The following is a 26217-nucleotide window of genomic DNA, read 5'->3' on the forward strand; positions in this document are numbered from 1 at the left end:
TTTGAAGACCATCAAGACTAGAAAAAAAAACGAATTTGACTCTAGGACGGAAAAGAGGCAATTTAATTTTGAGTGTGCACTTGAAGTGAATAAAGATGATTGTGGTGTGTCGCTAAACTTTAACAAAAAAAAAATTAATAAATTTCCTCAATTTAATAATACATAACAATTTAAAAAGTGCTGCGCGTTTTTTGTTGTACTTTTTCCTTTGTCTTTTATTTTATTTTTTCTTTCGGACACAAATTTAATTATTATCCTTTATAAATTCAATTGAATTAAACTGAGCAAATGCGAAATATCAATTAATTGCTTATCATCCCGGAAGAAGTTATAATATCGTCATCGGGTTACACACAATAAAATACAAAAAAAAAACTGCTCCCTCTTTTTCAATTTATTTTTTTTTTTTGTCAAAACAAAGCGAGTAAGTGACTCTATTCTACACTTGAAACAACAAGGAACACACAAAAAAACGTAGAACTCATCGATAAATCAAATCGAAACGAACAAACCACAGACATGGCACCAGCATTAAGTAAATTGGCCCAACACCAAAGTGCCATAGTCGGTATAACTGGCATTTCAGCCGCTCTATGGATCATTGCTTATGGAAAAATGTCTAACAAAAAGAGGTAAGTAGTAAAGTAAGATCGTTCAAGTGCAATGTGCACACTAAAACACAAGATAACATCGACCATCAAGGTCGCTAACAATGCTCTTGAATTATTGTAAAACCAGTCGATCACCTGCTGCTTGCTGCTGCTGCAAACACTCAGCCCGCAGTGGCGTATTGAAGGGGGGCTCAGGGGGTGCAAGCTCACCCCAAGCCTCTAGGATCATGCTTTTACTTAGGTGATTTAATCATAATGTACATGATTAACAGAAACTTTTTCGTTAATCTACGAGATTTTGAGGGAGCTCAGATATTCGGAAATATTTCCAAAAAAAGCATCAGAAATACGTCTTAAACATTATTTGAATGTTCAACAAACTTTGTTCCTAAACGAACGCCATTTTATTACATTTTACGAAAAATACTTAGTTTTAGTTTTTATTTCGATCAAATGCTTACACATTAAGACTTATGTCGTTTTCGATTGGACGTCCAGAAGCGTCCGGAAGCGTTTGGAAGTCTTCTGAAACCGTTTTATTGAATTAAAAATGACAGCAAGAACGCTTCTCAGAAGAGAAATTATCTTCTCGATTTAAAATCAGAATCAAATCCAGAAGCACTAATACATGAATATTTAAAAGTCAAAATAATCACTCAATCACTAATTTTTTACTTGCTCTATAGGGCAAGTATTGGTTTCGTGTCGAAAAAAAAAAATTGAGGTTTTAATCAAAACCAACATTACGATGATGGAGAATTCCGAAAAAGTGGGTCCCGCAATTCCGTCCGTGCGTCTGTACGTCTGTGCGTCTGTGGGTCTGTGCTGTTGTGCGTCCATCTGTACACATTTCCACAGCCTAAACGGGTGGATGGATTTTCTTCAAATTTGGTACAGATGATTTTTATGGAATTCTGAAAGTTGGTTTTTTTTTGTTTTTTTATATCTCGTTTAGAACGTATACCTCCCATACAAAAAAATACGATATTACGAATTTCTCGAAAACGGCTCTAACGATTTTGATTAAACTTTGTATACGTAATATTTAAAGCAGTGGCAATAAAACTGCATTTTTATTTTTTTCTCAAAAAGTCAAATAACAAAAAAAAAATTTTTTCATTTAACAAAATGTTGCCCTAAATGTCGGCTCTTCCCCAATTTCAGTTTTTTTTTTAATTTAGATCCAGCTTTTAAAATCTACAAGTAGACTAACATAAAAATGCTTTGAGCTGCAAGAGCAAGTACGTGCGACCCCAGTCGTGCATTTTATTTGGTTTTTCATTCAAAATGTTATTTTTTTCTGTAATTAAACAAATAAACGCATTATATACTTACTTAAAATATTCTGCAAACCAACTGTCCCATTTATTAGCTGAATATTACCGTTTTTGAAAATTAATTTGTAATATTTCATTTGAAGGAAAAAAAAATTAATTTATATTTGACATTCAAAATTTCACAGAATAACTAACACAAACACAAAAAACAGAATTGAGTGGAAGTGATTCAAACTGTTTTATTGGATTTCAGAATGAGTGAATCCTTGAGTGATTCCAATCGAAAACGACATTAAATTATCTTATAGCAAGTGAAGCTTAAAAATTTGATTGAGTTGAGCTACAGAACATATATGTGTTTATGACAATATAACAGTATACAAATATAATAAATTAAAAATTACAAAAAATAAAAGCAAAATTGAAAAAAATATTAAACAATTATAACAATAATAATAATAATTTTCAAAAATGTATAAGTTTTTAAACACTCCATTTATGTTTTTTTTAATATAAGAAATAAGAGAGAAGAAAGAAAGAAAAAAAAAGATATATTAATTAGAGTAGTGAGCTTTAAGTTCGCACCTCCGTATTTGCCCTGGTAGAGAATTCCATAGGCGAATAGAGCTAACTAGGAATTGTCGCTCAGATGTTAAACATGTAAATCGTGGATAAATGAGTTGATGAGATCTGCTAGAGGATCCAAAGCGTAGCTTATCAAACAAATAACTAGGTTGACGAGTTTCAATCACATTCGAAAGTAAAACCAATGCCCCATGGGCAAGGAGGTGATCAAATGGCATATTTAAAATTAACTTCGAATAGTTTGAAACTCGATCAAATCGCCTCAGGTTAAACACATAACGCACGGTATTATTGAACGCAACATTAATGGCGTTTTTAATTGGCAATCCGGAATTGTTCTTCGATTCGGAATCCCAATTGAACAGTTTTTTTTATTCCGAAGAATCTGAAGTTTGGTGTGAATGTATTGTTTGAGTTTAAGATGTTTCACATATATGTGTATTCGCGCCAAATTTCATTTGTATTTGTTCTGCAAACATTTTGTACTGCTGACATTTAAATCTATGAATGTGTGAGTGATTCTGCTTCTGATTCTGTTTTTAAAACCAGAAGAGAAATTCCCTTTTTTTCAGAATCAGAACTGTCAGTTTTGCCCAATTGAACGCATTCAGATTGCTTTTTTTTGCTTCCAGATTGCCAATTAAAAACGCCATAAGTTTTCTCTTGCTAGATGCATCGCAATTTCTAAAAATTTCACAACCGTAAGAAAGAATGGGAAGTATGAGCGTTTTCGCCAGCAACATACGTATTTTTTGTGGATTGTAATTATGAGACATCCAAAGTTTCCTTAAAACACCATAAACTTTGAAAATTGTATAATTAATGTGGTCATTCCATGTAAGGGTTCTATTAAACTCTATTCCTAAATTTGTTGCTTTTTCAACATAGTTTATTTTTGAACCTTTAAGATTAATGTCAGGAAAGTAGGAAAGATCCAACACCTTTTCGCTAATAACCTTACCGAAAGAAATTTTGAAAATGTATTCCCAGTTTCATGAATCGCATTAAAACATTTTTTTTTTAAATAAATATAGAGGCGCAAAATTATAACGATTTAAAAAGATTCTAAAGGCATTTTAGTAAGTTACTAAGTTAAAAAGCTGTCTGTTTTTTTAACTCATTACTGCCTAAAACGGGTTTAGCTTCACACATTTTTCTCTGTGGCCCAGGGTATCAGTACAAAATTGTCATTGTGGCCCTTTCAGAAAAAAGGTTGAGTATGGCTGTGTTAGGCCCTTAGCTGACATTGAGGGTTGAACTCGGTAATTTTTTTTTTTTTATTGAGTCAAGCCACTCAATATTATAAATTTTTGGGAATTCCTTATATAAATATTATGCACCCATTCGAAATGTTCGTTACCTTAATTAATTAAGTGTCTTTAAAGAATAAGAACAAGACTTATGTAGGTATTCAATGCGTGATTTGAACAAACAAAAATAGCATAGGATGACAAAATTGGTCAAAACATAAACGTTTTAATAATCACCAATATATTTGCAGTATACTATTATATTTTTGTAAGAAAAAAATCAATTAAAAATGCAAAATATTTAATGTTAACTCAGTAGCTTCAATTTGAATTAAATGAAAACGTTAATTTTAAATATCTTCCATTTTACTTTGAATTTTTGTAATGTACAATTTTTCTCAAATAATAGAACCCTAAATTTGTTGTTATAATAAGGGAATAGAAATTTTTTAATAGTCTACCAAATGATGTTTAAATTGAAAATAATGTCACAAGATTCAAAAGTAAAATATTAACTTTTGTCAAATCTAATTATTTAAAACTTTTGAGTAATTTATATTGTATTACAATTTATAAATATTTATTTATTTTATTCAGCCAAAAAGTATCGACTTTAATAGCGATATTAGTAGTGACTGCAAGTGGTTGAAACGAATTCGACATAACTTTCCAGTCAGCTTTCCAATAAAATAACCTAAATTAGACAGATTTTTTTTTTACAGTTTACCAATCAGAGACCGAGAAATTACCTAAATATTTAGTCAGTAACGTTTCTGAACCTGTCCATTTTAACATTCAAACTTAAGTTTTCAAAACTTCTTTACATAAAAAATAAACAAACCTTTATATCAGCATTTATTTGATACTAATTTAAACGCACTGAGCCCAGCCTCCATAGAAAAATGCGATATCTCATTTTGTTCACAGTAACCGACAAAATTTACAAGTGAGCCCCCTTCAAAATTTTTTCTGGATACGCCACTGACAACCCGAATGGGAAAAGTACTCTGTTCAAGTATATTGTCAATGAAAAAGGCGCAAGATCAATGTAACGCAATTTACCTCTTCCAACGAAATAAAAATTAAAAAAAATGTTTTGATGGGGAACAAAAATGTTTATATTACTATATAGCGCCCTAAATTGTTTATTTCAAATGATTGCTTTTGTGTGCTGTTGCCGTGGTGCGATGAAAGTTGTTGTAGAGAATGAAGATTTGCATTAATTTGGTTCCAGTTCAGTTGGGGTTATGGTTTTTGTTTCTTCAATCAAAATAATTGGATTTGTATTCGACTACACACGTACATACCTACTCGTAAATTAAATAAATAATAAAAAAAAACAGCTTTGAAAAATAAGAAGATTTTTATGAATGGTTTTTGTTTGCTCTCGTGCAGGTTTATTGTCGTTTTATATAATTAATATTTAATTATAGTTGAGATATTAAAAGTCTATAAATAAAGTAGGTATTTCACAATTAAATTATTTTCAATTAGCACCTGTTGTAGGTATATAAAACTTATAAACATAAATAAAATAAACATACAATGCAAATGTATCCAAATGAAAAGTTCAAATTAAGTTTTAGTGAAGTTACGAAACTAGCTCTGGCTGGTTTTCAAAAGAATCCAATTTAGACGTTCCGATTAAACAAACTAAAATTATTTAGTAAAAGATCCCGCCATACGTGGATCTTCCATCATCAAGTTCCAAACTTAAATTTTGTTGAGTCATAAACAAACAAACTAAACAGAATAGTACATATTTTGTTAAGCTCCACACAAAATTTCAGCCCAATCGGCTAAGAACTGTAGGAGTTAGTTGGTCGCACGATGAGCGCACAGGAGTTTGCGAACATCTTGAACTACGCCGCCATTTAAAAAATTTCACATCATAAGAATTTTCACATTACCCTATTCTGTTACCTATTGATATACTTAATCAAACTAAACAAACACTAAAAGAAAGTAATGTTTCTCCTTTAATACTGAAATTACTATTTTGAAACTTAACTTACGGTGAAATTGGTGAAATGAAATTTTGTAATTCTATTTAAACTAATATAACGGTAGGGACAATTTTCTGTTTTCAAAACAGATATAAAGCCAATTTTCAACAGTTGTTTTTATTTACTCTCACGAGTTTAAATAAAAGCCCTGTTCCTTTGGGAGGTGGCAAAGTACTACTAGTAGTTTACTAGCGATTTTCAATGGAACGCACTTTCAACGAATTCAATACAAATCGTATCTACTCGGGAAGAAGAGCATGAGTAGATGATAGTACTAGATTAACCAAAACATCTACTAGTAGTAAACTACCACCTCCAATGGAACGGCTAAAGACAATTTATTTTTGAGAAAAAGGGCCAACTCGGCTTTATTTTTTTTATTATTATAGAAGTTTATATCATTACAGCTTCTGAAAGAATATAATAAGTAAGTTTTGTTTAAAATTGTCTTATACATATTCGTCGGATTTTTAAGTCTTTTTGTATAATACAGATCTTAAATAGTTAGACAATATATCTGTGGTGTTTTGTAATAACAAGATAAATCTGCGTTCAAAAAACTCTTTAAATGAATGAAAAAAAAAATTGACCACGAGAGAGTACATTTTGAGTTTTACATCTTAAAATTGATTCCCCCGTAGTCAATTTTTTTTTTGTCCGCTTCGCGTTTGGGTTGTTATCTTGTTAAAGTTGCAACTTGCAAGTTCAATACAGCGCATTCGTACCCATATGCCGCAAAATAAGGGTGGGTGGTAACATACATAAAATGATAAATTTGTTGGATGGGGTTTTGATTTAGATGCATAAGATTTAAATTTCTTGCAGACCCTAGAGGTGTAATTTCAAAATAAAGTGCATTAACAATTTTCCAATAAAATTACCCAAATAAAAAAAATTTGTTTAACAGCTTGTTTTTATTAAAAAATGTAACTTAACATACTTTTAATTACATAGCAACTAAAAAAAAAATCTTTACCTACAAAGAATGAAAAACATTGTCAGATGAACCAACACTAAACAAAAGTCCCTACTTTCAACAATTTTCCCTCTCACTCTTAGTTTCATTTGGGAAACTATAAATGATTATGAATGATTGCGAGATAAAAACCTACAAGCCGCGCCGCCGACATTATATGATTCAAGATTAAGGTGAACTTTCACAATTGAAAATTTTTAGGGAAAATTCCATAGTTATAGTGTGCAACAAATTAATTTTTAATATAAAAGCCCTACATAATGTTATTGTGTGTCGTCATTATTTCTTTTATTTTCTTTCTTGACCTCGCAGACTTAAATTTTATATACATTTATATGAGGAAAAGGTGATTGCACAATATGCGTGATCGTAAAAATTATCATATTCGTTCTCATTTGCAAGTTGCTTGTTGTCATTTTTCTTCCGCTCCGCCGTTGGTCGTCGTTTGTCGTCGTAGCTGCGCGCCGAAGCTGCCGGCTACGTCATTTGTCTTCATAAATAAAATGCATGTAGAATTTGGTGTTTGGTATTGTATTTATTTGCATATTATAACATATGATAAGGCTTTTGATACACAAGCTACTACAAAGTAAGAATATAGTGAGACGAAAAGATTTGAATTAATTTATAGAAAGAAGTTGATTATATCATTGAACGCACTTAACGTCACTCTAACTGTTTGGTGTCCGGCAAATGAAAAATACCCTTGTTAAGTATTGTAATTATATTAATTATTAGATAATAGTAGATAATTTTTACGTTGACCCAAAGGGGAACATGACTAAGAGCTTTTATATGCGCATTCTTTCGAATAGATACAATTATTGTCTGATGAATATTTTGTTTAAACAAGTCAATCTTGTTTTCTTGCCTACAATTTATTTATATGTATAATATATTTATTATATTTGGTTGTCGAACACAATGACTTGACTATTGATAAAATATCAGCTGAACGAGTAAAACAATTAAATGCCCATAAAGTGCAAGTTGTATAAGTAGAATATTGAACATTGCTATTAAAAAAAATCACACGTTATTCAGGAAGCTTGGTGTATATTAATGCGTACTTTGATTCATTCAGTTGTTTAATTTATATATAAATTCAAAACTTACTAAATTAAGTTGCTTAGAATATTCGAGCTTTTTTTAGCAATGGAAAGCCATTTGAAAAGAATGCAAAAAAGGCATAAAAACAAACAAATTCAAATTTACATTAGGTACGCGATTAGCTATTTTTTTAAATTAAAAATATAAAGACTCCAGGGTTTTCCAATTAATGTGAGTAATCTAAATTCACACTAAATCAATCCTGTTCTGTGTTGTTGTTTCCTTTATGCCATTTATTTAAAGAAAAAAATCTGCATTAATTTCAAGATACAGGGTGTCCCAAAAGTAATGGATCAAACGAAGTATGTTAATAGGGGATCTTAAGGGCTCTCAGAATTTGGTAACTTGTTCATCCCAAATCCTTACGGTTTTCGATTTAATGCATTTCTTGTGAAATTTCGAAAAATCTCGACTTTGCAACAGTATTTTGCTTCCTGTTGCCATTATTGATTTTTGTTTTTTACAATTCTTTTACTAAAACATTGACAAATAATTAGGAACAATTAATTAATCAAAATATTTTTTATTCCATAAGCCATTTCGATGCAAATTAACTAACAGTTTCAAGTTTTTTAAAAAGCAATTTTTTACTTTTTTTTGAGAGCAACACCGCAAAAAAAATTTCTATGGTGTGAGAATGGTTTATTATTTTAAAAAGTTGCCCTGTTATTGTAGTTTTCAAAAATGTATAAAAGTTTCCAAAGTTGCAGTTAGATCGCAAAATATTACAATTTGAATTCAACAAAACAGGGTTTTTCAGAGCGAAAAACAACCAAAACAAACACATTTTCTCGAACTGTTATTTGTTTATTTTTCTTTGAACAAAAGCCTCTATTTTCGTTTGTATTTTTGCTTTGAAAAACCCTGTTTTGTTGAATTCAAATTGTAATATTTTGCGATCTAACTGCAACTTTGGAAACTTTTATACATTTTTGAAAACTACAATAACAGGGCAACTTTTTAAAATAAAAAACCATTCTCACACCATAGAAATTTTTTTTGCGGTGTTGCTCTAAAAAAAAAGTAAAAAATTGATTTTTTAAAAAACTTGAAACTGTTAGTTAATTTGCATCGAAATGGCGTATGGAATAAAAAATATTTTGATTAATTAATTGTTCCTAATTATTTGTCAATGTTTTAGTAAAAGAATTGTAAAAAACAAAAATCAATAATGGCAGCAGGAAGCAAAATACTGTTGCAAAGTCGAGATTTTTCGAAATTTCACAAGAAATGCATTAAATCGAAAACCGTAAGGATTTGGGATGAACAAGTTACCAAATTCTGAGAGCCCTTAAGATCCCCTATTAGCATACTTCGTTTGATCCATTACTTTTGGGACACCCTGTATATGTATAATGGGCTAAGAATCTCCGCAAAAACCGTTTTTTGTGAGGTGTTTTTATTTGAATGGCCAGCTTGTTTTATAGTAGATAAAATCTATGTATGTAGTCTATATTGAAGAAATTGCTAACTTAAAACTTGAAAGTCCATACAATTCTAGCCGCATTCAATTTTGGTGACCGACATGTAAAAAGATGAAGTATCTTATTTTTTTCATTCATGTGTTCAATATCTATAAATGCTCAACAAATAACAATAAGCTATTTAGTAAAAATATCAAAAATGTCGTTTTTTCTCTTTTTTTTTGAATAGTTTTTCTTCAATTTTTTACAATATTTAAGTTTTTAAAAAAGCTCGAAGTTGATTGGAATTTAAATTTTCTACAAAAAGTTATAGACAAAAACTCAAAAAATAACAAAAAGAGTTGAATCGTAACTTTCCATAGATAAAAAAAAAATATCTTGATATCTTTGCTAAAAATTGTATTACACATACGAAATTCGAAAAATCTTGAATTTTTCTTTGAGCTAGAATTTTTTTGTCAATTTCCTGTAAAAATGATTTTTTTAAAAAATGTTTTGATCATTTGACTTAGATATCTGAGGTTACCTCGAAAAATTAGTTTAGTTACCGATTTTTCCGATCAGATTGGTCAATTTATTACTCAAGCTCTATTCCGAATACAATAATATGACCTAATAGCAGAGGTGTGCTAAAGAGCGATTATTTTATGAGCAGTGATAGCAGTGAAAACCATATAAAAAGAGCATCTTGCAATAACTGCTATTTAATCACTCTTCAAATAGCAGTTAACGCCGCAATTTGCTCTTTAAATTTCTTCCTGATTTGATATTTGATTGAAAATATAGAATACAAAATATATGAAAATACACACAGTGAACCTTTTTTACTGTTCTCCCTGTTCACTGCTGAGCACTAAGCAGTGTTGAGCTATGTATATTGAAGAACAATCACAACTTTTCTCTGCTCAGTGGAAAAGCAAAGTGATTGAAAGCAGCTATTGCAATAGCAGCCTCAGTTTTACCTGATAGTATTTATTTTTTGCGGTTGCATAATTATAGCCAACAAAATTTTTGCTGGCGGTGTTTAGAAGTCTTATTATTCTGTAAAATTTCACCCAAATCATAGCGTCTCCTTTCTTGTGGTAAGGTATGGGGAAAGTGAATTTTGCGTTAAATAAATAATCAAGTGTTAAAAATACATTTTGGATAAATGCACCATGCTAACCAATGGTTCTTAGACTTTAAACAGCAGTAAAAAACAAAAATGTATATTTATTTATCCACACCTTTGAAGCATTGAACAAATGCATGCAAATAATCGCTGCTATTTTGGTTGCAGTTTTAAATAGATATCTACCCCCAAGTTAAATGCATTGCAATTTTCTAGATATCAATTTACTCGTATTTACATTTTTGTGTTTACATTCATTACATACATATAGGGCGAGTTTATTATCGTCTGACTAATCGACTTCGGCATTCTCAAAACTTAAAGAAAGGTGCGTTTCTTAAATTTAAATTTATTTAAGATTTTCAACTATTATCGGTATACATAGTAAAATCCATAGCGACTCGTCTATTGATAACCTTTAAAACCTCTTTGTGATTGCAGATATCGGTTTGTCAGACGATTGCTACGAACTCGCCCCTTCTTAGGAATTTACAGTGTGCATATACATTTTGTATTGGCCTTTTAATATGTAAGATATTGAATCAATGTGCAATATTTTCACATTTTCAAGTTGCTATCGATTTACTTTACCACACAAAATAAATAATAGTCTTTCCATGTTTTTTTAAAGTATCTTCTTTGAAAGTGAGTAAAAGTTGCTAGCCTATTTTACACATGTATAATTTTAATCGTTTTCCCATGCTTTTTATAAATTAATTATCAAGTGGTTGTTTTTTTTTTTTTTCATTGGAAAATATAGTTATTCAGCAACAGCATATTGATATACGGTCACTAGGGAAGAATTTAAAAATTCTAGTTAACATATTGCTGCTTCTCTGTTATCGAAAATCGATTAATAGATAAACAACAGCTGCGTAAAAGTTGTATAATATTTTATCTGATTGCACTTTACACGATTCTAACTTTGCAAGTACCTAGTAGTTAATTATTTTAATCATACATACATCAAATTAGAAATAATTGTTTCTAATAATTTAAAACATGTAAAATGTAGATATGAACCAATATACAAATTTATACATCAATACAATTGAAGTTGGTAATTTTGTATAGTAGGTGGAACGAATCGTACTTAATTGTTCTTTTTTATTTGTATTAATTTACACTGCTCAGACAAATTAAGGGAGGAGTAGTTTTTTGAAGAGGTGGTTCTTAGTTAACAATAGCTTGAAGCAATCCTTAACAGAAAGTTTTAAGTTTTGAGACTTTTTGCACACTAAAATTTTTGCTAACGTAAATTAAAAATATGTAAAAAAAAAACAAAAATTCTAAACAAAACAATTTTTTGTATTTTTCAAAAATATCCATGAACTTCCTTAACTTCTTTTTATTAAATTAATGAAAACTTCAAGCTTTAACATTTTTTTGTACTTATTGTTAGTTACAACTCTTTTAAACCCAAAAACATATTATTTATCAAAAAATCTTCACTTATTTGTTTTGGATAGTATATTTTTTAATTTTGACACGGTTACGTAAACTTAGCTATAACATTTTATGCGAAAAGTTCTAATAATTCACACCTTTAGAAAAAAAAATCGTAAAATAAATTAAAACGATTCGTAAAAAAAAATAGCATGTAATTTTTGTCTCAATGAAAATGCTGAGAAGTGTTGATACCTTAAACATTATAAAATTCATTGAAAAACTAAACAATAACGAATAAAAGTCTCCAAACATTATCGTCACTAATTAATAACTTATAGATAATCACGTGTCATGACGCAAAAGAACTGCAAATCTATTAGACTGCACGACATTTCCCCCGCAAAATTGATAAGATTATGTCTAGAGTTTAGTTATTGAGCTGTGTACCTTTTGCAAAGTAGTTTGAATTATTTTCATTTACATACATATGGGGAAATTAGAAATATGTACTTAATATTAAGATTAGTTGAAAAATATTAAGGGCCAGTTTGTTCACAGTCGATTATCTTTTAATTAAGGATTATTCCATAGAAAAATAAAGCGGTGGTGGTTTCCTTCAAGGATTAAAACATGGTGCTGATGGATTCAATTTTGGTGGATGGATTGAAACTTGGTGGATGAGGTGGTGTTGGAAGAAAGAGCCATTGGATGACAACGCAATATTTGGGTAGTTTGGACAGAGGGGAGGGGCACTGGGGGTCCAAAATCAATTTTATCCTACTTCTAACTATCTTATCAAACTAAAACCTTGTACCACAATATTTTGGGACAGATTCGGTACATATTTTGGTTTTTCGAGATTCTCGATTTTCTGGACACTGGATTTTCGGGATTCTTAGTTTTCTGGATTAAAATTTTCGGGATTGTGTCCGTCTCCCATAGTTTTTCCAAATTGTTTCCGTGTTAAGTGTTTGTTCTCATAGCCCCTTAAAAATTAACAGACAGAAAAACTGATTGTTATTTTTTTTTTTTAAACATACATAATACACAATATAGTACAGGAAAGTTAGTAAAAAAACAGGCATATTGTGGAACGAAATACAGGACGGCTGAATTTTTCAAATCTGGAAGAGGGGTATTAGAAAAGCTTAAGTCCTGGTTTTCGGGACGGCACCCCCCTGGCGAAATCCGCCATTTTGGAAAACGCGAATCGCTCTATATCTCCAAAACTATAGGTTCTATAGAATTGGTTATCAGACCAAAGTTCTTGGAAATTTAATTATCTTTTTCTTTGTAATACATTATTTTTCTATGCGGGCAATAGTTTTGAGGTTATGTTGTTTTTATTTGTTTTTCGGCTTTTTTTTTTAAGTTTTTATCATTCCCGGTAATAGTTACATAATTTCTTAAACAATAACAGTTATAGACCATCAAATTTCCAATAATTTGGTATATTTTTTAAAATCATGCGATGTATGAGTTGAAAGTTATTGATCTGAAAACTATAGTTTTAGAACGGGAAAGTTAGTAAAAAAACAGGCATTTTGTGGAACGAAATATAGGAAGGCTGATTTTTTCAGATATGAAAGAAGGACATTAGAAAAGCTTTAGTCCTGGTTTTCGGGACGCCAACCCCCTGGCGAAATCCACCATTTCGAAAAACGCGAATTAGTCCAGTCAAGTTATACTTTTGCTGAGAAATAATTCGCAACTGCAATTTGTACTCAAAATATGAAAGTACACTAGTACAGGAACTAAACCCCCCATTTTCCGAACAAATGTCTGGACGACTTTGGCCGCCATTTTGTTTTGAACAGTTTTGCGACTATCGCTTGTAGTTCGGCTAGTTTTGGTCTTAGAGAAAAATGTTATGAGACAAAGTTGTAGCAAATTTTATTTCCCACAAAAAATGTTAAGTAAGTTTTTATTCTAAAACCTACCATTTAGGAGTTATAATGAATTTCGTAAAATGCTATGCTCACTTATTTTTTATATTCACCATAACTTTTTTTTTCAAACTTTTATTAAAAAATTGTTGTTATAAAAGTTAAAGAGCTACTAATTATCTATGTTTGTCTCATACTAAGTTTTTTTGTCCGAGTTGCCGTTTCCTCACTAAAACAAAAATTCAATAAAAAAATTAGCAAAAACAGGGTGAGGGGAGAGTACGATAATTGTGGTGCCGAGATTTTATAACAGTTTTTTGAAGAAGGGTTCAATACAAGTATTTTTTACTATCGGAAGGGGGGTCTATCTCCCCCCGTTTATGCGGAAGGGGCAGTTTTCTAAAAAAAAACAGCCTAAAATAAAAAAAAATATTAAAAAACAACGGCAACACTTACAGTTATGAATGATACATTTTTCAAAAGCCACAATTATATGCATTCTTGTAGTTTCTAAATGGAGCTATTAAAATTTATAGTTTTTGAAATAATCGATCTCAAAGTTAAATTTAGGAAAAAAAAATTTTTTTTTAATCGATTATTTCAAAAACTATAAATTTTAATAGCTCCATTTAAAAACTACAATAATGCATATAATTGTGGCTTTTGAAAAATGTATCATTCATAACTGTAAGTGTTGCCGTTGTTTTTTAATATTTTTTTTTATTTTAGGCTGTTTTTTTTTAGAAAACTGCCCCTTCCGCATAAACGGGGGGAGATAGACCCCCCTTCCGATAGTAAAAAATACTTGTATTGAACCCTTCTTCAAAAAACTGTTATAAAATCTCGGCACCACAATTATCGTACTCTCCCCTCACCCTGTTTTTGCTAATTTTTTTATTGAATTTTTGTTTTAGTGAGGAAACGGCAACTCGGACAAAAAAACTTAGTATGAGACAAACATAGATAATTAGTAGCTCTTTAACTTTTATAACAACAAGTTTTTAATAAAAGTTTGAAAAAAAAAGTTATGGTGAATATAAAAAATAAGTGAGCATAGCATTTTACGAAATTCATTATAACTCCTAAATGGTAGGTTTTAGAATAAAAACTTACTTAACATTTTTTGTGGGAAATAAAATTTGCTACAACTTTGTCTCATAACATTTTTCTCTAAGACCAAAACTAGCCGAACTACAAGCGATAGTCGCAAAACTGTTCAAAACAAAATGGCGGCCAAAGTCGTCCAGACATTTGTTCGGAAAATGGGGGGTTTAGTTCCTGTACTAGTGTACTTTCATATTTTTAGTCCGAATTGCAGTTGCGAATTATTTCTCAGACCTCCATACAACCAAATCTAAAATGACTGGACTAAATTGGTCTATATCTACTTAACTATTGGTTTGACCGAATAAGTTACTTAACCAAAGTTAAAGGTAATATAAACATCTTTTCTTGTGCATTCACTGTTTTTCAGCAAGAACAACACTTTTGAGGTTATGTCGTTTTATGTTTTTTTTTTCGGTTTTTTTAATTTTTCTCAGTCCTTATGATAGTTACATAATTGTTTAGCATCATAAAAGGTGGATGTTTGACTTAAAACAAAATATGTATACCACAATATTATAAGTTTTACCATTATTTTTTGTTTTTTTAATATTCAATTAATATTTAGTGGAAATTTTCCGACCCACCTAAATAATGGAAAAAACACCTCCTCTAATATCTATTTTTTCTTGTTTTCGCATATCGTACAAGATTTAGCGTTTTTTCATACTTTATGCAAAAAAATATTAGTATATTGTTTGAAAATTTTGAGAGGGATTGCTCTTTAAGGTTCCGTATCTTTGGTTCGAAAAGACATATAATCTTCAAAAGTATACCAAATTAATGGAAATTTGATGCTCTACAACTTTTGTGATGATAAAAAATTATGTAACTATCATAGTGACTGAGAAAAATTTAAAAAACCAAAAAATAAAAAATAAAACGACATAACCTCAAAAGTGTTGTCCTCGCTGAAAAACAGTGAATGCACAAGAAAAGTTAATTATATTACCTACAACTTTGGTCAGGTAATTTATTCGGTCAAGCCAATAGTTAAGTAGATATAGACCAATTCGCGTTTTTCAAAATGGCGGATTTCGCCAGGGGGATGGCGTCCCGAAAACCAGGACTTAAGCTTTTCTAATACCCTTCTTTCAGATTTGAAAAAATCAGCCGTCCTGTATTTCGTTCCACGAAAAAGTCTATCTTTCCTGTACTAATATGCATACATAGAAATTTCATATTATATTTTAAATTTCAAAGAGATTGAAATCATTATTTTAATAATCAATTTATATTTATCAGTATAGACTTTGTTATCTGCAATTGTTCTCAATTGGAAACAAAAAGAAATGTGACCCAGTGCAAATGCACCTTATTATCTTTTATATTTAAATTTGGTCAAAAACGAGCCTGGTTACGTACATTTTAGACTTTGTAAGATAATAAACAAATCAAGTGGCATGATGCATGAACAAAGTTCATTTTCAATTTAATCAATTCAAGTGTCACAATCAACAACAGTCGTTTTCGAAAAGTCCTTATCAAAGTTTATTGTTTATTGCTGTATTTGAAATTTATGTTGCATCAATTGGCTATTGTACTTATTTTCTTTTTTTTATTGTTTCTTATCGTTTAATAAATGTTATAAAAGAACACTATATTTTGTGAGGCTAACTGGTTTCAAATCTTCCACTAAAATTACGTTTTTAATTATTTTTAAAAATGTACAAAAGTTTCCAAAGTTGAAGTTAGAACTGAAGATATTACAATTTAAAACCAACAAAACAGGACTTTTCAGACAAAAATAACAAAGAAAAATAAACACATTTTCTCGACTGTTGTTTGTTTATTTCTTTTTGAACAAAAGCCTCGATTTTGGTTTGTTATTTTGCTCTGAAAACGTCTGTTTTTTTTTGCATTCAAATTGTAATATCTTTCGTTCTAATTTCAACTTTGGATATTTTTATACATTTTTGAAAACTACAATAACACAGCAAGTTTTCACAATAATAAACCAGTGCCACACCATAAAAATTTTTTTTCAGCGTGTTGCTCTGAAATAAAAGAAAGAAATTGAGTTTTTATCAAACATGGACCTGTTAATTAATTTTCAGCAAAATGGCGTATGAAATAAAAAATATTTTGATTAATTAATTATTTCTTATTATTAGGCAATGTTTTAGTGAAAGAATTGTAAAAAAAACAAAAATCAATTATGAGGGGAGGAAGCAAAATACTGTTGCAAAGTCGGGATTTTTCGAAATTTCACAAAAACTGCATTAAATCGAAAACGGCAAGGATTTGGGATGAACAAGTTACCAAATTCTGAGAGCCCTAAAGTTGGCCTATCACCATATTTCGTTTGATCTATTACTTTTGGGACACCCTGTATAAGGCGTAACATAATTTTTCAAAATAATTAACCTTCATTTAAAAAAAATTAACTGTGATTTATTTGTAATACAAATATATTTTTATTTGTAAACAAAAAGCCTTAATTACAAAATATAATTTATTAAATAAGACTGGATATTTTAAATTCCAATCCAGTTCCAATCGTTGAACCGTCTGTCTTACTCATTTACTTGCATTTTTTATTTCCACAAATGTTAATTTAAATTATTCAATTTGCTTACACTACGCGATACTCGTAGTTTCCTTTATTTACAGTCATTATTTTGTTCGAAACTCTTTGACCCTTTTCGTATTTAATTAAATCTGAAGGTAATTTAAAAATTCATCGCTTTTTACTTGAGGGCACAAATTGTTGATAATTTACAATATTTTAGGGATTTAAACAGTTTTCAAGGTGTTTTTTTTTTTTTTTTTATTGGAATGAAATAAATTTTATGATTTGTCATTGTTTTGTAATTTTTATTCAAGTCCCCAGAAACATTCATTCAATCATCATTTAAAGATGTTTCTTAATTTTACTACCCTAATTTTATTATGATGGTTTTTTTCTTTAAGGTAAACTTATAACTGGCCCACTTCCCACATATTTTTTGTGGGTATATTCCTTTTAAGTATATTTAACAAAAAAAAAATACTGACAAATCAAAATAAAATATCTACAGTCTACACGCTCTAGTATTCCTACAATTCAAACTTATTTTCACTCGCTAAATTATAAAGATAATTTTTGTTGTTGTTGATAGTTTCCCCTTATCATACAATTTTGCATACAAAGTTTTTCTATGTACAAGTGCAAGTATGTTTATAAAAAAAAACATGATTTTTTTCGACTTTGGCCCCCAAATACAAATTTAATTAATCTAGTCGCAGATGCTCCTTTGTTATGACTATGAGTGTTGGTTATTTAATGGTGACATTTTAGTGAAGGTACAAACATACTTGTAGAGCTAATAAATAATGTTGATTTTGTTGTCACGTTTAATCAATAAACCTTTGAATGTTTTTTTTTTTTTTTGCATGTAATGCTGACCATGAATTCACCTATGGCAAATTTTATTTATATTTTAATATAAGAAAAAAAAAATAATTTTTCTAATCACAATTATTGCTAAGAGAGGGTGATTGATAATAAATTGTAGCTTTATTTGTTTAGATACTACATAAATATTTATAAGATAACGGCTGTGGTAAATTACACTATATCTTACAATTCGAGGCATAAAAACTAATTACTATTATAGAATAGGAAATGCTAACAGTTAAGTCAATATTTTATGTATCCAAATGCTATACTGAAGATATTCATTCAAAAAATGGGGTAGCTACAAACTTTGATAAGAAATAGATATTATTTCAATAGTATCAAAATCGAATTATACATAAAATCCTTTATAAAGTGTCCCATCGCTCCTGTATTTTACAGAATACTCTTGTATTTTGAAGGTAAATCCTGTTTCTTGTCAATTAGCTTAGAAACCCGTATTTATCCTGTAATTTTGGGTAGAAAAGTTGGAGGAAACGAATAGAAAATTTTGTATTTTTTTTTTTGACATTTTTTCACATATTTGACAATGTTTCTTTCAACACTTTTATCCGAAAACTTAAAATGTTCATCAGGTCATATCTATAACCAACTGTGCCAAAAATCAGATATGACGTACCTACGGTGCTGTCTGAGAATATCGTCAAATCTTACATCTTACATCGTTACATCTTATTTGACGATATTCTCAGACAGCACAATAGTAAGAATACTTTTAATATTAAAAACAATGAAACAAATTAATATACTAAGTATAAATGCATTAAGATACTTATCTTAGTGAAAACTTAAATAAATAAAAGCGAAAACATACAAAAATATGCCAAAAACCTTCCATGGAATTACCCAGTTGTTTTACAAAAATTTAAAAAAAAGAGCAAGTTAACTTCGTAAGTGATTTGAAAAAAATGTCTGACTTTTTGAGATATACTATTTTGAAAATCGAAAATTCCGCTTTTTAACCGTTTTCTTTTGTTATATTACAAATTTACTTATTAGAAAAATACAATTTTTTTACTGTTCAAAATAATATAAAAACATACGAGAATGTAAATAGAACGCTATGTCAAAATTTGAAAGCGATCGGTAAAGAACGTGATGAACATGAAATATACCAAACACGTTGACTTCAACTTAAGATTTGTCGAAAAAGGAAAAAGATTTTGAAAAGATTTAAATGGGTTTAGAAAGAAAAAATTTGGTATGTTAGAAACCATTGCATCAATGTTTAAACAAACTACCACGCGCAAAGAAATAACCTCGAAAACGGTTAAAAAGCGACGTTTTTAATTTTCTAACTCGAACTTTCAAAAACGTGATGTGATAGAACTTTTCTGACATCGGATTCGAACAAAAACCTTGTTGGCCAGTGTTATCTATAAGTAATGTACGTATCAACAGAAATTTTCCAACAATTTTTTTTTAAGAAGTGGAAAGATCGTACAGCTTTGTTCTACTACTATTTCTTACTATTAGAGCACTGTTGTATATTTGGCGCTTAAGACAAAAATTGCGGAGTACGAATTGTATAAGATTTTTTCACCGTAGGCCTTTTCTAACTGTGTCAGTTTTTAGCTTATAACTTCCAAAAAGGCTCATCTTATGAAAACAGTCAATATTCAACAGCAAAAAAAGATAAAATTTGGCTTTATAAATGAAATCACAGCTCTATAGGTTCAAAAGACCTTGAAATAAATTATTTCGAGCAGCGATTGTGCTGAATTAAAGCAAATTTTATGTCTTATGATTATTTTAAACGATGGACCTTTTGTGGCTTATTAGCTAAAACTTTAAAATAATGGAAAACATTTTTGTGCAGCACGCAGGCAGAAAGCTCAGTTTTTTTGGAAGCTGCAAACTTAGTTATATACTATTAGCGCCTATCGATAAAAATTCCCAAAAAATATAAAAGTACAATCCAAATAAAACGAACCTGATTTCTTCTATAGTATAATTCATCAATATTATCTTTTAGTTTAAAATTTATTAATTTGATGTCATTTTCTTTATTTCAGAAAACCACTCCCAGAAGACAAAATATTATATACGATAAATGAAAAGAAAGACAAAAAAGCACCTAAGGCTCATGTTAATTCACTTTTCTTCAAACAGCTAAGACAGTTATTGCGTAAGTTTTCTTTTTTCATATCAATCTATCATCAAGAAAATTATTTCTAACTTACAAAAATCTTAATTTTATTCAAGCTATTCTTATACCGGGAGTATGGAGTGTGGAGAGTGGACTTCTTGTTCTTATTGCTGGTGCACTTGTTGCAAGATCTATAAGTGATATTTATATGATTCAAACCGCCACAGTTGTCGAGAGCACAATTATAGGAATGAATAAGACTAAATTTAAATCGGCCCTTCTTAAGTACCTCGCTGCTCTTCCAATGGTAATTTATTTTTTTAAATTATAAAAAATAATATAAACTCAACTTTTCTTTTATGTTTTCTAGATATCAGTTGTAACAAATGTTCTTAAATGGAGTTTGGGAGAATTAAAGTTAAGATTTAGATCAAACTTAACTCAACATTTGTACAAAGAGTATCTGACGTAAGTCATTAGATTTGTCTCTTAATATGAGCGCATAAATGTTAACAAACATAATTTCTTTACAGAGGTTATACATATTACAAAATGTCTAATTTAGACAATCGTATTGCAAATGCAGATCAACTACTAACAACTGATATTGATAAATTTTGTGAGAGCGCAACTGATTTATATTCAAATATCAGTAAACCAATTTTAGATATTATTATCTATGTTTATCGATTAACAATGAATCTTGGTGGACAGGTGAGTTGAACAAGAAGAAAAAATTAGTATTAATAGAAAAAGAAACGATCCAAATTAATTTATTCAATTATTCTTAGATTTATTAAATTAGAATAACTTTTTTACTCCGGAGTAATTTAGGTACTGCTGAGTACTCCAGATTTACTCCTCAGTAGAGTGAAGAAAAATGACATTAATTCGAGGAATGAAGAAACTCCAAGCTTTAATAGGTTTTACTCCGAAAGTACTTATTCGATCTCAGCGAAACTATTTGTAAAAAAGCATTTATATAATTTTAATATAAACCTACAAAAAAGGCTTAGTTTTTCATAAAAAAAACAATTTTAATGTATAGCGTTTTCGTTTGGAAGAACTTCCTGAAGCTCGAAATGAATAATTCGCAACGCTTTTGTCAAATCTGAAGTTTTTCCCATTGTATATGTTATTCCACATATACAGCCTTCTGGTTACGTAATATTAATCATCGTATTTTATCTCCAATGTTATCAAGCAAAAGAATACAATCAATTTTCTATTATTTTTTGAACAATTGATATCCAAAATCAAGTGTCTTATATTTTTTCATGAAAATCTCGCGTGTATACTTTCCCTTTACGATTGCTTTGTTGCTCCATGCTCCACCTGTCCAATCGTTGGCGAGCCTCTCGGTGATTTAAAATTGATTTCGACCATATGCCAAGACTTTTCGGAGAAATCTACTTGTTTTAGAGTAGAGCTTGAAAGTATCCGGATTCCGGACAGATATCCGAAACAAACCCTGGTCCAAGTGTCGTATAGGAAAAAAATAAACTTTTTTTTTTTGTAGTAGAGAAAAATAAAATCAACATTTTTATAAGATCACTTTATAATATAACCCATCGTATTACATATCAGTTTTTTTCGGCATTTTATATTTTTTAAATTTGATATACCTTCTAAGCTATTTCTAAGCTATACAAAAGTGCCACTATAAACTTTTTATCGGAGTTCTATATGAAAGAATTGTATTTTCAAAATTTAACCCTGAATAACTTCTTTGAACACGCCGAGTTGTTGGGAATTTTTACAAATCATCATCATTTAAACGTTTGTTACAATTTTTAGGAGTTTTCTCTAGGCACTCGGAGGTAAACATTAACATTAACACATATTATTTGTATATTTCTGAGGGATTCATTTTTCAAATACTTATGTCGTTTTCGATTGGCTCTCCGGAAGCCTCCGGAATCATTCAGAAGCCTTCTGAAAGCGTTTTATTCGCACGAATATGACAGGCAGAACGCTTCTCAGAAGAGAAATTCTCTTCTCGATTTAAAATCGGAATTCACTCGAGAAGCACTAATACACGAATATTTAAAAGTCAAATTAATCACTCAATCAATATTTTTTTTATTTTTTGAAATAAATTAATTTTTTTCCGAAATAAATTTTTTAATTAATTTTCAAACTTGCTTAAAATATTTTGGAAACCAATTTCACTATTAATTTCTTGAACATTACCAATTTTAAAAAAATTTAAAACATTTCATTTGAAAGAAAAATAAATTAATATAAATATTTGAAATTTGAAATTTAAAAGAAAATACACAAACACAGAAAAAAAACAGAATTGAGTGGAAGCGATTTGACCTGTTCCATTCGATTTCAGAATGAGTGAATCCTTGAGTGAAACCAATCGAAAACGACATTAATTTCACTTTTAAATGGTTTGGCAGTGTCCGGATACCCGAAACTATCCGGATATCCGACATATATCCGGACACTGAATGGATAGATCGGATCTAGGATCCGGATCTGTTTGGCATAAAACACTATTTCAGAAAGCGCTATCTTTTAGCATACCGTGACCTTTGTTCAAAGCCAAAGCCTACCCTAGCTCTCTGTAGATCTTTAAATTTAAAAATTGTAGTTGGCTCATTCCTTGTCGGAGTAATGTTACAACAGCTGCGTTCCTTTGGAAATATTTATCTACTGCTTAGTACTTAAAGCTGCTTTGAACTACTCTTTCATTATAGCAAAAGTAGTTCAAAGTAGTTTTAAGTACTAAGCAGTAGATAAATATTTCCAAAGGAACGCAGCTAACTTTAGCAACTACTACAGTCGTAATTGTTTCCAAAATGGTGTTGACTAATTATTTGGAATGCGTGACATGAGAAAGATACAACAAATAATAGACACTTTATTTTTATTCTCTGAAAACTAATTAAATTGCCATGTTTTTAATAATTTATTTTTTTTCCCTACAAACTAGACACCATCAATTCTAATGGTATACCTTCTCTTCGCTGGTGTTCTTCTAACACGTTTAAGACGACCAACTGGAAGGCTAACAGTCGAAGAACAAAAATTGGAAGGAGAATTCCGTTATGTTAATAGTAGACTTATTACGAACTCAGAAGAGGTTGCCTTCTATCAAGGTAACAACCGTGAGAAACTAACACTCTTGGCTAGTTTCTCTAAATTACGGTCACATCTGAGGAAATTCTTAGAATTCCGTGTTAGTATGGGAATCATCGATAATATTGTTGGCAAATGTAAAGAACACAAAATATTTTTTTTTCAACAAAAGTTTTTATTTAAATTTGTGAATTTGTAGATTTTGCATCCGTTGTTGGTTTCTATGCAGTTTCACTACCATTTTTCACAGAAAATCATCCACTTCTTTCTGGTGGAACAAGTGCAACTAGATTACAGGTATGTTATTGAAATGTATTTTCTCTTTTTCTTTGAGAAACATGAGTTAACTCTTACTTAGGCATACTACACATACGGAAGAATGTTGGTTAAGTTAGCAGAGGCTATTGGCAGACTTGTACTGGCTGGACGAGAAATGTCCCGATTGGCTGGTAAGAATATCAAACAAATTACATGTTTATTACATTTACTTATGAGAATTTTCTTGTAGGTTTCACTGCACGTGTAACTGAATTGATTAAGGTGTTGGGTGACTTGAACAAAGGTCATTACGAACGCACAATGGTCAACAATGTCAGCAATGGTGAAACTAATTTCGGTCCAAATAAGGGAAAAATTGCTTTCCAAGACAATCTTATTCGATTTGAAAAAGTTCCCTTAGTCACACCGAATGGAGATGTTTTATTGAAAGAATTAACATTTGAAGTCAAGTCAGTTAATTAAACTTAAATTTAAAATCTTATTTTAAATTAACTTTTGTTCCCTTCAGGTCAGGAATGAACGTTCTTGTTTGCGGACCAAATGGATGTGGAAAATCTAGTCTTTTCCGGATTTTAGGTGAATTGTGGCCAACGTGGGGTGGTTTGGTTACAAAACCGCCACGTGGTAAACTCTTTTACATTCCACAAAGGCCCTACATGACTCTAGGAACACTTCGTGATCAGGTTAGTTTAAGATTTATTGATTTTGTTAATTGATTTAATTCCTCTTTTGTTCTTAATTGAAGATCATCTACCCACACACAAAAGAAGAAATGATTCGACGAGGCAAGTCCGACAGTGATTTGAGAAAATTCCTTGAAATTGTCCAACTGACGAACTTGGAACTACGTGAAAATGGTTTGGATGCTATCGAAGACTGGATTGATGTACTATCTGGGGGGGAAAAGCAACGTGTTGCCATGGCAAGACTCTTCTACCATAGTCCACAGTTTGCTATTTTGGATGAATGCACAAGTGCCGTTTCTGTGGATGTAGAAGGAACAATGTATCAATATTGCAGGGAAGCTGGCATAACACTATTCACTGTGTCACATAGGAAATCACTATGGCAACACCACGACTATTATTTGCAGTTTGATGGACGTGGAACATATGAATTTGCGCCAATCGACAATTCCAAAGAACAATTTGGATCGTAGGATAAGTTAATAGAAAATCAAACATCCTTCCCCTTAGATCAATTTAATTGTATGTGTTATAGTTTAACTTACTTTATTCGTATTTTGTGCGAATCGTTGTAGTCGTCTTTTTTTTTTAATTTTATTATTTCTTTATTTTTTTTTTTTTTTGTGGATTTATAATTTGGAAGAAGAACATTTATTAGTTTGGGATTGATAAGTCAATGTTTGATATCAATGAAAATAAGGTGCTGGACTCCTTTATATTTTTATTTTGATGAAAAATCCTATTAGTTTGTAATTATTACTTTTGTATTATCTATCATAGGTTAATTGGAAAGAGTAAAGCAAATAAAAGCTTATAAAAAAACAGTTAATTCAATTAGTAGTAAAATGTTTTTGTGTTCTTTAATAATTCCACTACGCCTAAGAGTTGAAGTTTGAGGCCAACTCTATTGACAAATCTTCAGGGAAGATCAATTATCACGGAGTTACTTATTTGTAATTGGGATAAATTAAAAAAAAAGTTGTTTACGCAGTATTGTAATAAAAAAAGGCAATTTTTAATTGAATTGAGCTTACTTATTTGTTTTGTGAAGCTCTTCTTTTTTTACAAACCTCATTAAATTTCACATACCAACAAAATTAGTAGGTAACTGTGCAATGTGCACAAAAATTTCTGGGGCCCTATTTTGTAAAATGATTATCGTTGAAACTACTTCGTTTTCGTTAAAATGCGACTACGTATTACGATAATCGTTTTACTTCAACGATACTTGTTAATCTTTACGACTGCCATTTACCTATCGTTTAACATTCGTTTTCGTTTATCTGTCATAATATTATTGCTTTTGCTGGTTGAATTCATGTGAGCATAAAAAAAAACATTTTTTTCGGTTTAGTTTGGCCAAAAGACTTTCTTGTTTTACATAATCGCTCTTTATCGTGACTATCGTTTACTTCACTATCGTTGACTTGCCGCTCGTTTCGTATTACTACGTAATAGAGCCCCTGTAAACTGTGAATGCTTTAGTTTTGTTCAGTACCTACAATCCTACATACTTTATATCAAAAGGAGAAATTATTTGATTTGTTATTTATAAATAAATTGTTAAAAATGGACCACAATTGATCAATATATTTATTTGTATGTATTTAACTACTATCTGCACTTGTTCTCAACATGGAATTTTCCAATGTAATTCAAATAGAAAACTCGTTTTTCTTAAAAGCAGCAAAAAGTGTACCTATATGAATACGCTCCTATAGTTTCACGCCAGTGAAGTCTGGGTTAACCCTTTCAATAAAAGTCTCTAATAAAAGAACTGTTGAAATACGTTAAGGTTTAAAAAACCAATGGGAGACATTCTTATTAAATAAAAAATAAATGCGTTTTCAAAAAACTGAGTCGTTTACAGGAAAGGTAGACATCAAGATTCTAGACAGGTATGCATTTTTTTTTTTATCAAAATCGTTAGAGCCGTTATTGAGA

At 30.1% G+C, this 26217-nt stretch overlaps 1 protein-coding gene across 1 annotated transcript; it reads left to right on the plus strand.

Annotated features, from left to right (window-relative positions):
* On the plus strand, positions 1-25107 carry LOC129911180 (ATP-binding cassette sub-family D member 3). Its single transcript, XM_055988893.1, has 11 exons — positions 1-632; positions 20145-20257; positions 20335-20525; positions 20589-20686; positions 20752-20932; positions 23163-23445; positions 23508-23605; positions 23667-23757; positions 23817-24036; positions 24096-24270; positions 24333-25107. Exons 1-11 carry the CDS (start codon positions 520-522, stop codon positions 24744-24746), a joined length of 1977 nt encoding a protein of 658 aa, XP_055844868.1. The 5' UTR covers positions 1-519; the 3' UTR covers positions 24747-25107.
* Positions 25108-26217: the final 1110 nt, after the last annotated feature.

Source organism: Episyrphus balteatus, chromosome 2 (genome assembly GCF_945859705.1).
Source record: "Episyrphus balteatus chromosome 2, idEpiBalt1.1, whole genome shotgun sequence".
Classification (NCBI taxonomy): Eukaryota; Metazoa; Arthropoda; class Insecta; order Diptera; family Syrphidae; genus Episyrphus; species Episyrphus balteatus.

What these genes read in the sequence shown, in the direction of transcription:
- LOC129911180 (XM_055988893.1), top strand. Translation starts at nt 520, where the DNA reads ATGGCACCAGCATTAAGTAAATTGGCCCAACACCAAAGTGCCATAGTC. An exon ending in GAATTAACATTTGAAGTCAA is followed by an intron (nt 24,037 to 24,095) that starts GTCAGTTAATTA and finishes TGTTCCCTTCAG; the next exon opens with GTCAGGAATGAACGTTCTTG. An exon ending in TAGGAACACTTCGTGATCAG is followed by an intron (nt 24,271 to 24,332) that starts GTTAGTTTAAGA and finishes TCTTAATTGAAG; the next exon opens with ATCATCTACCCACACACAAA.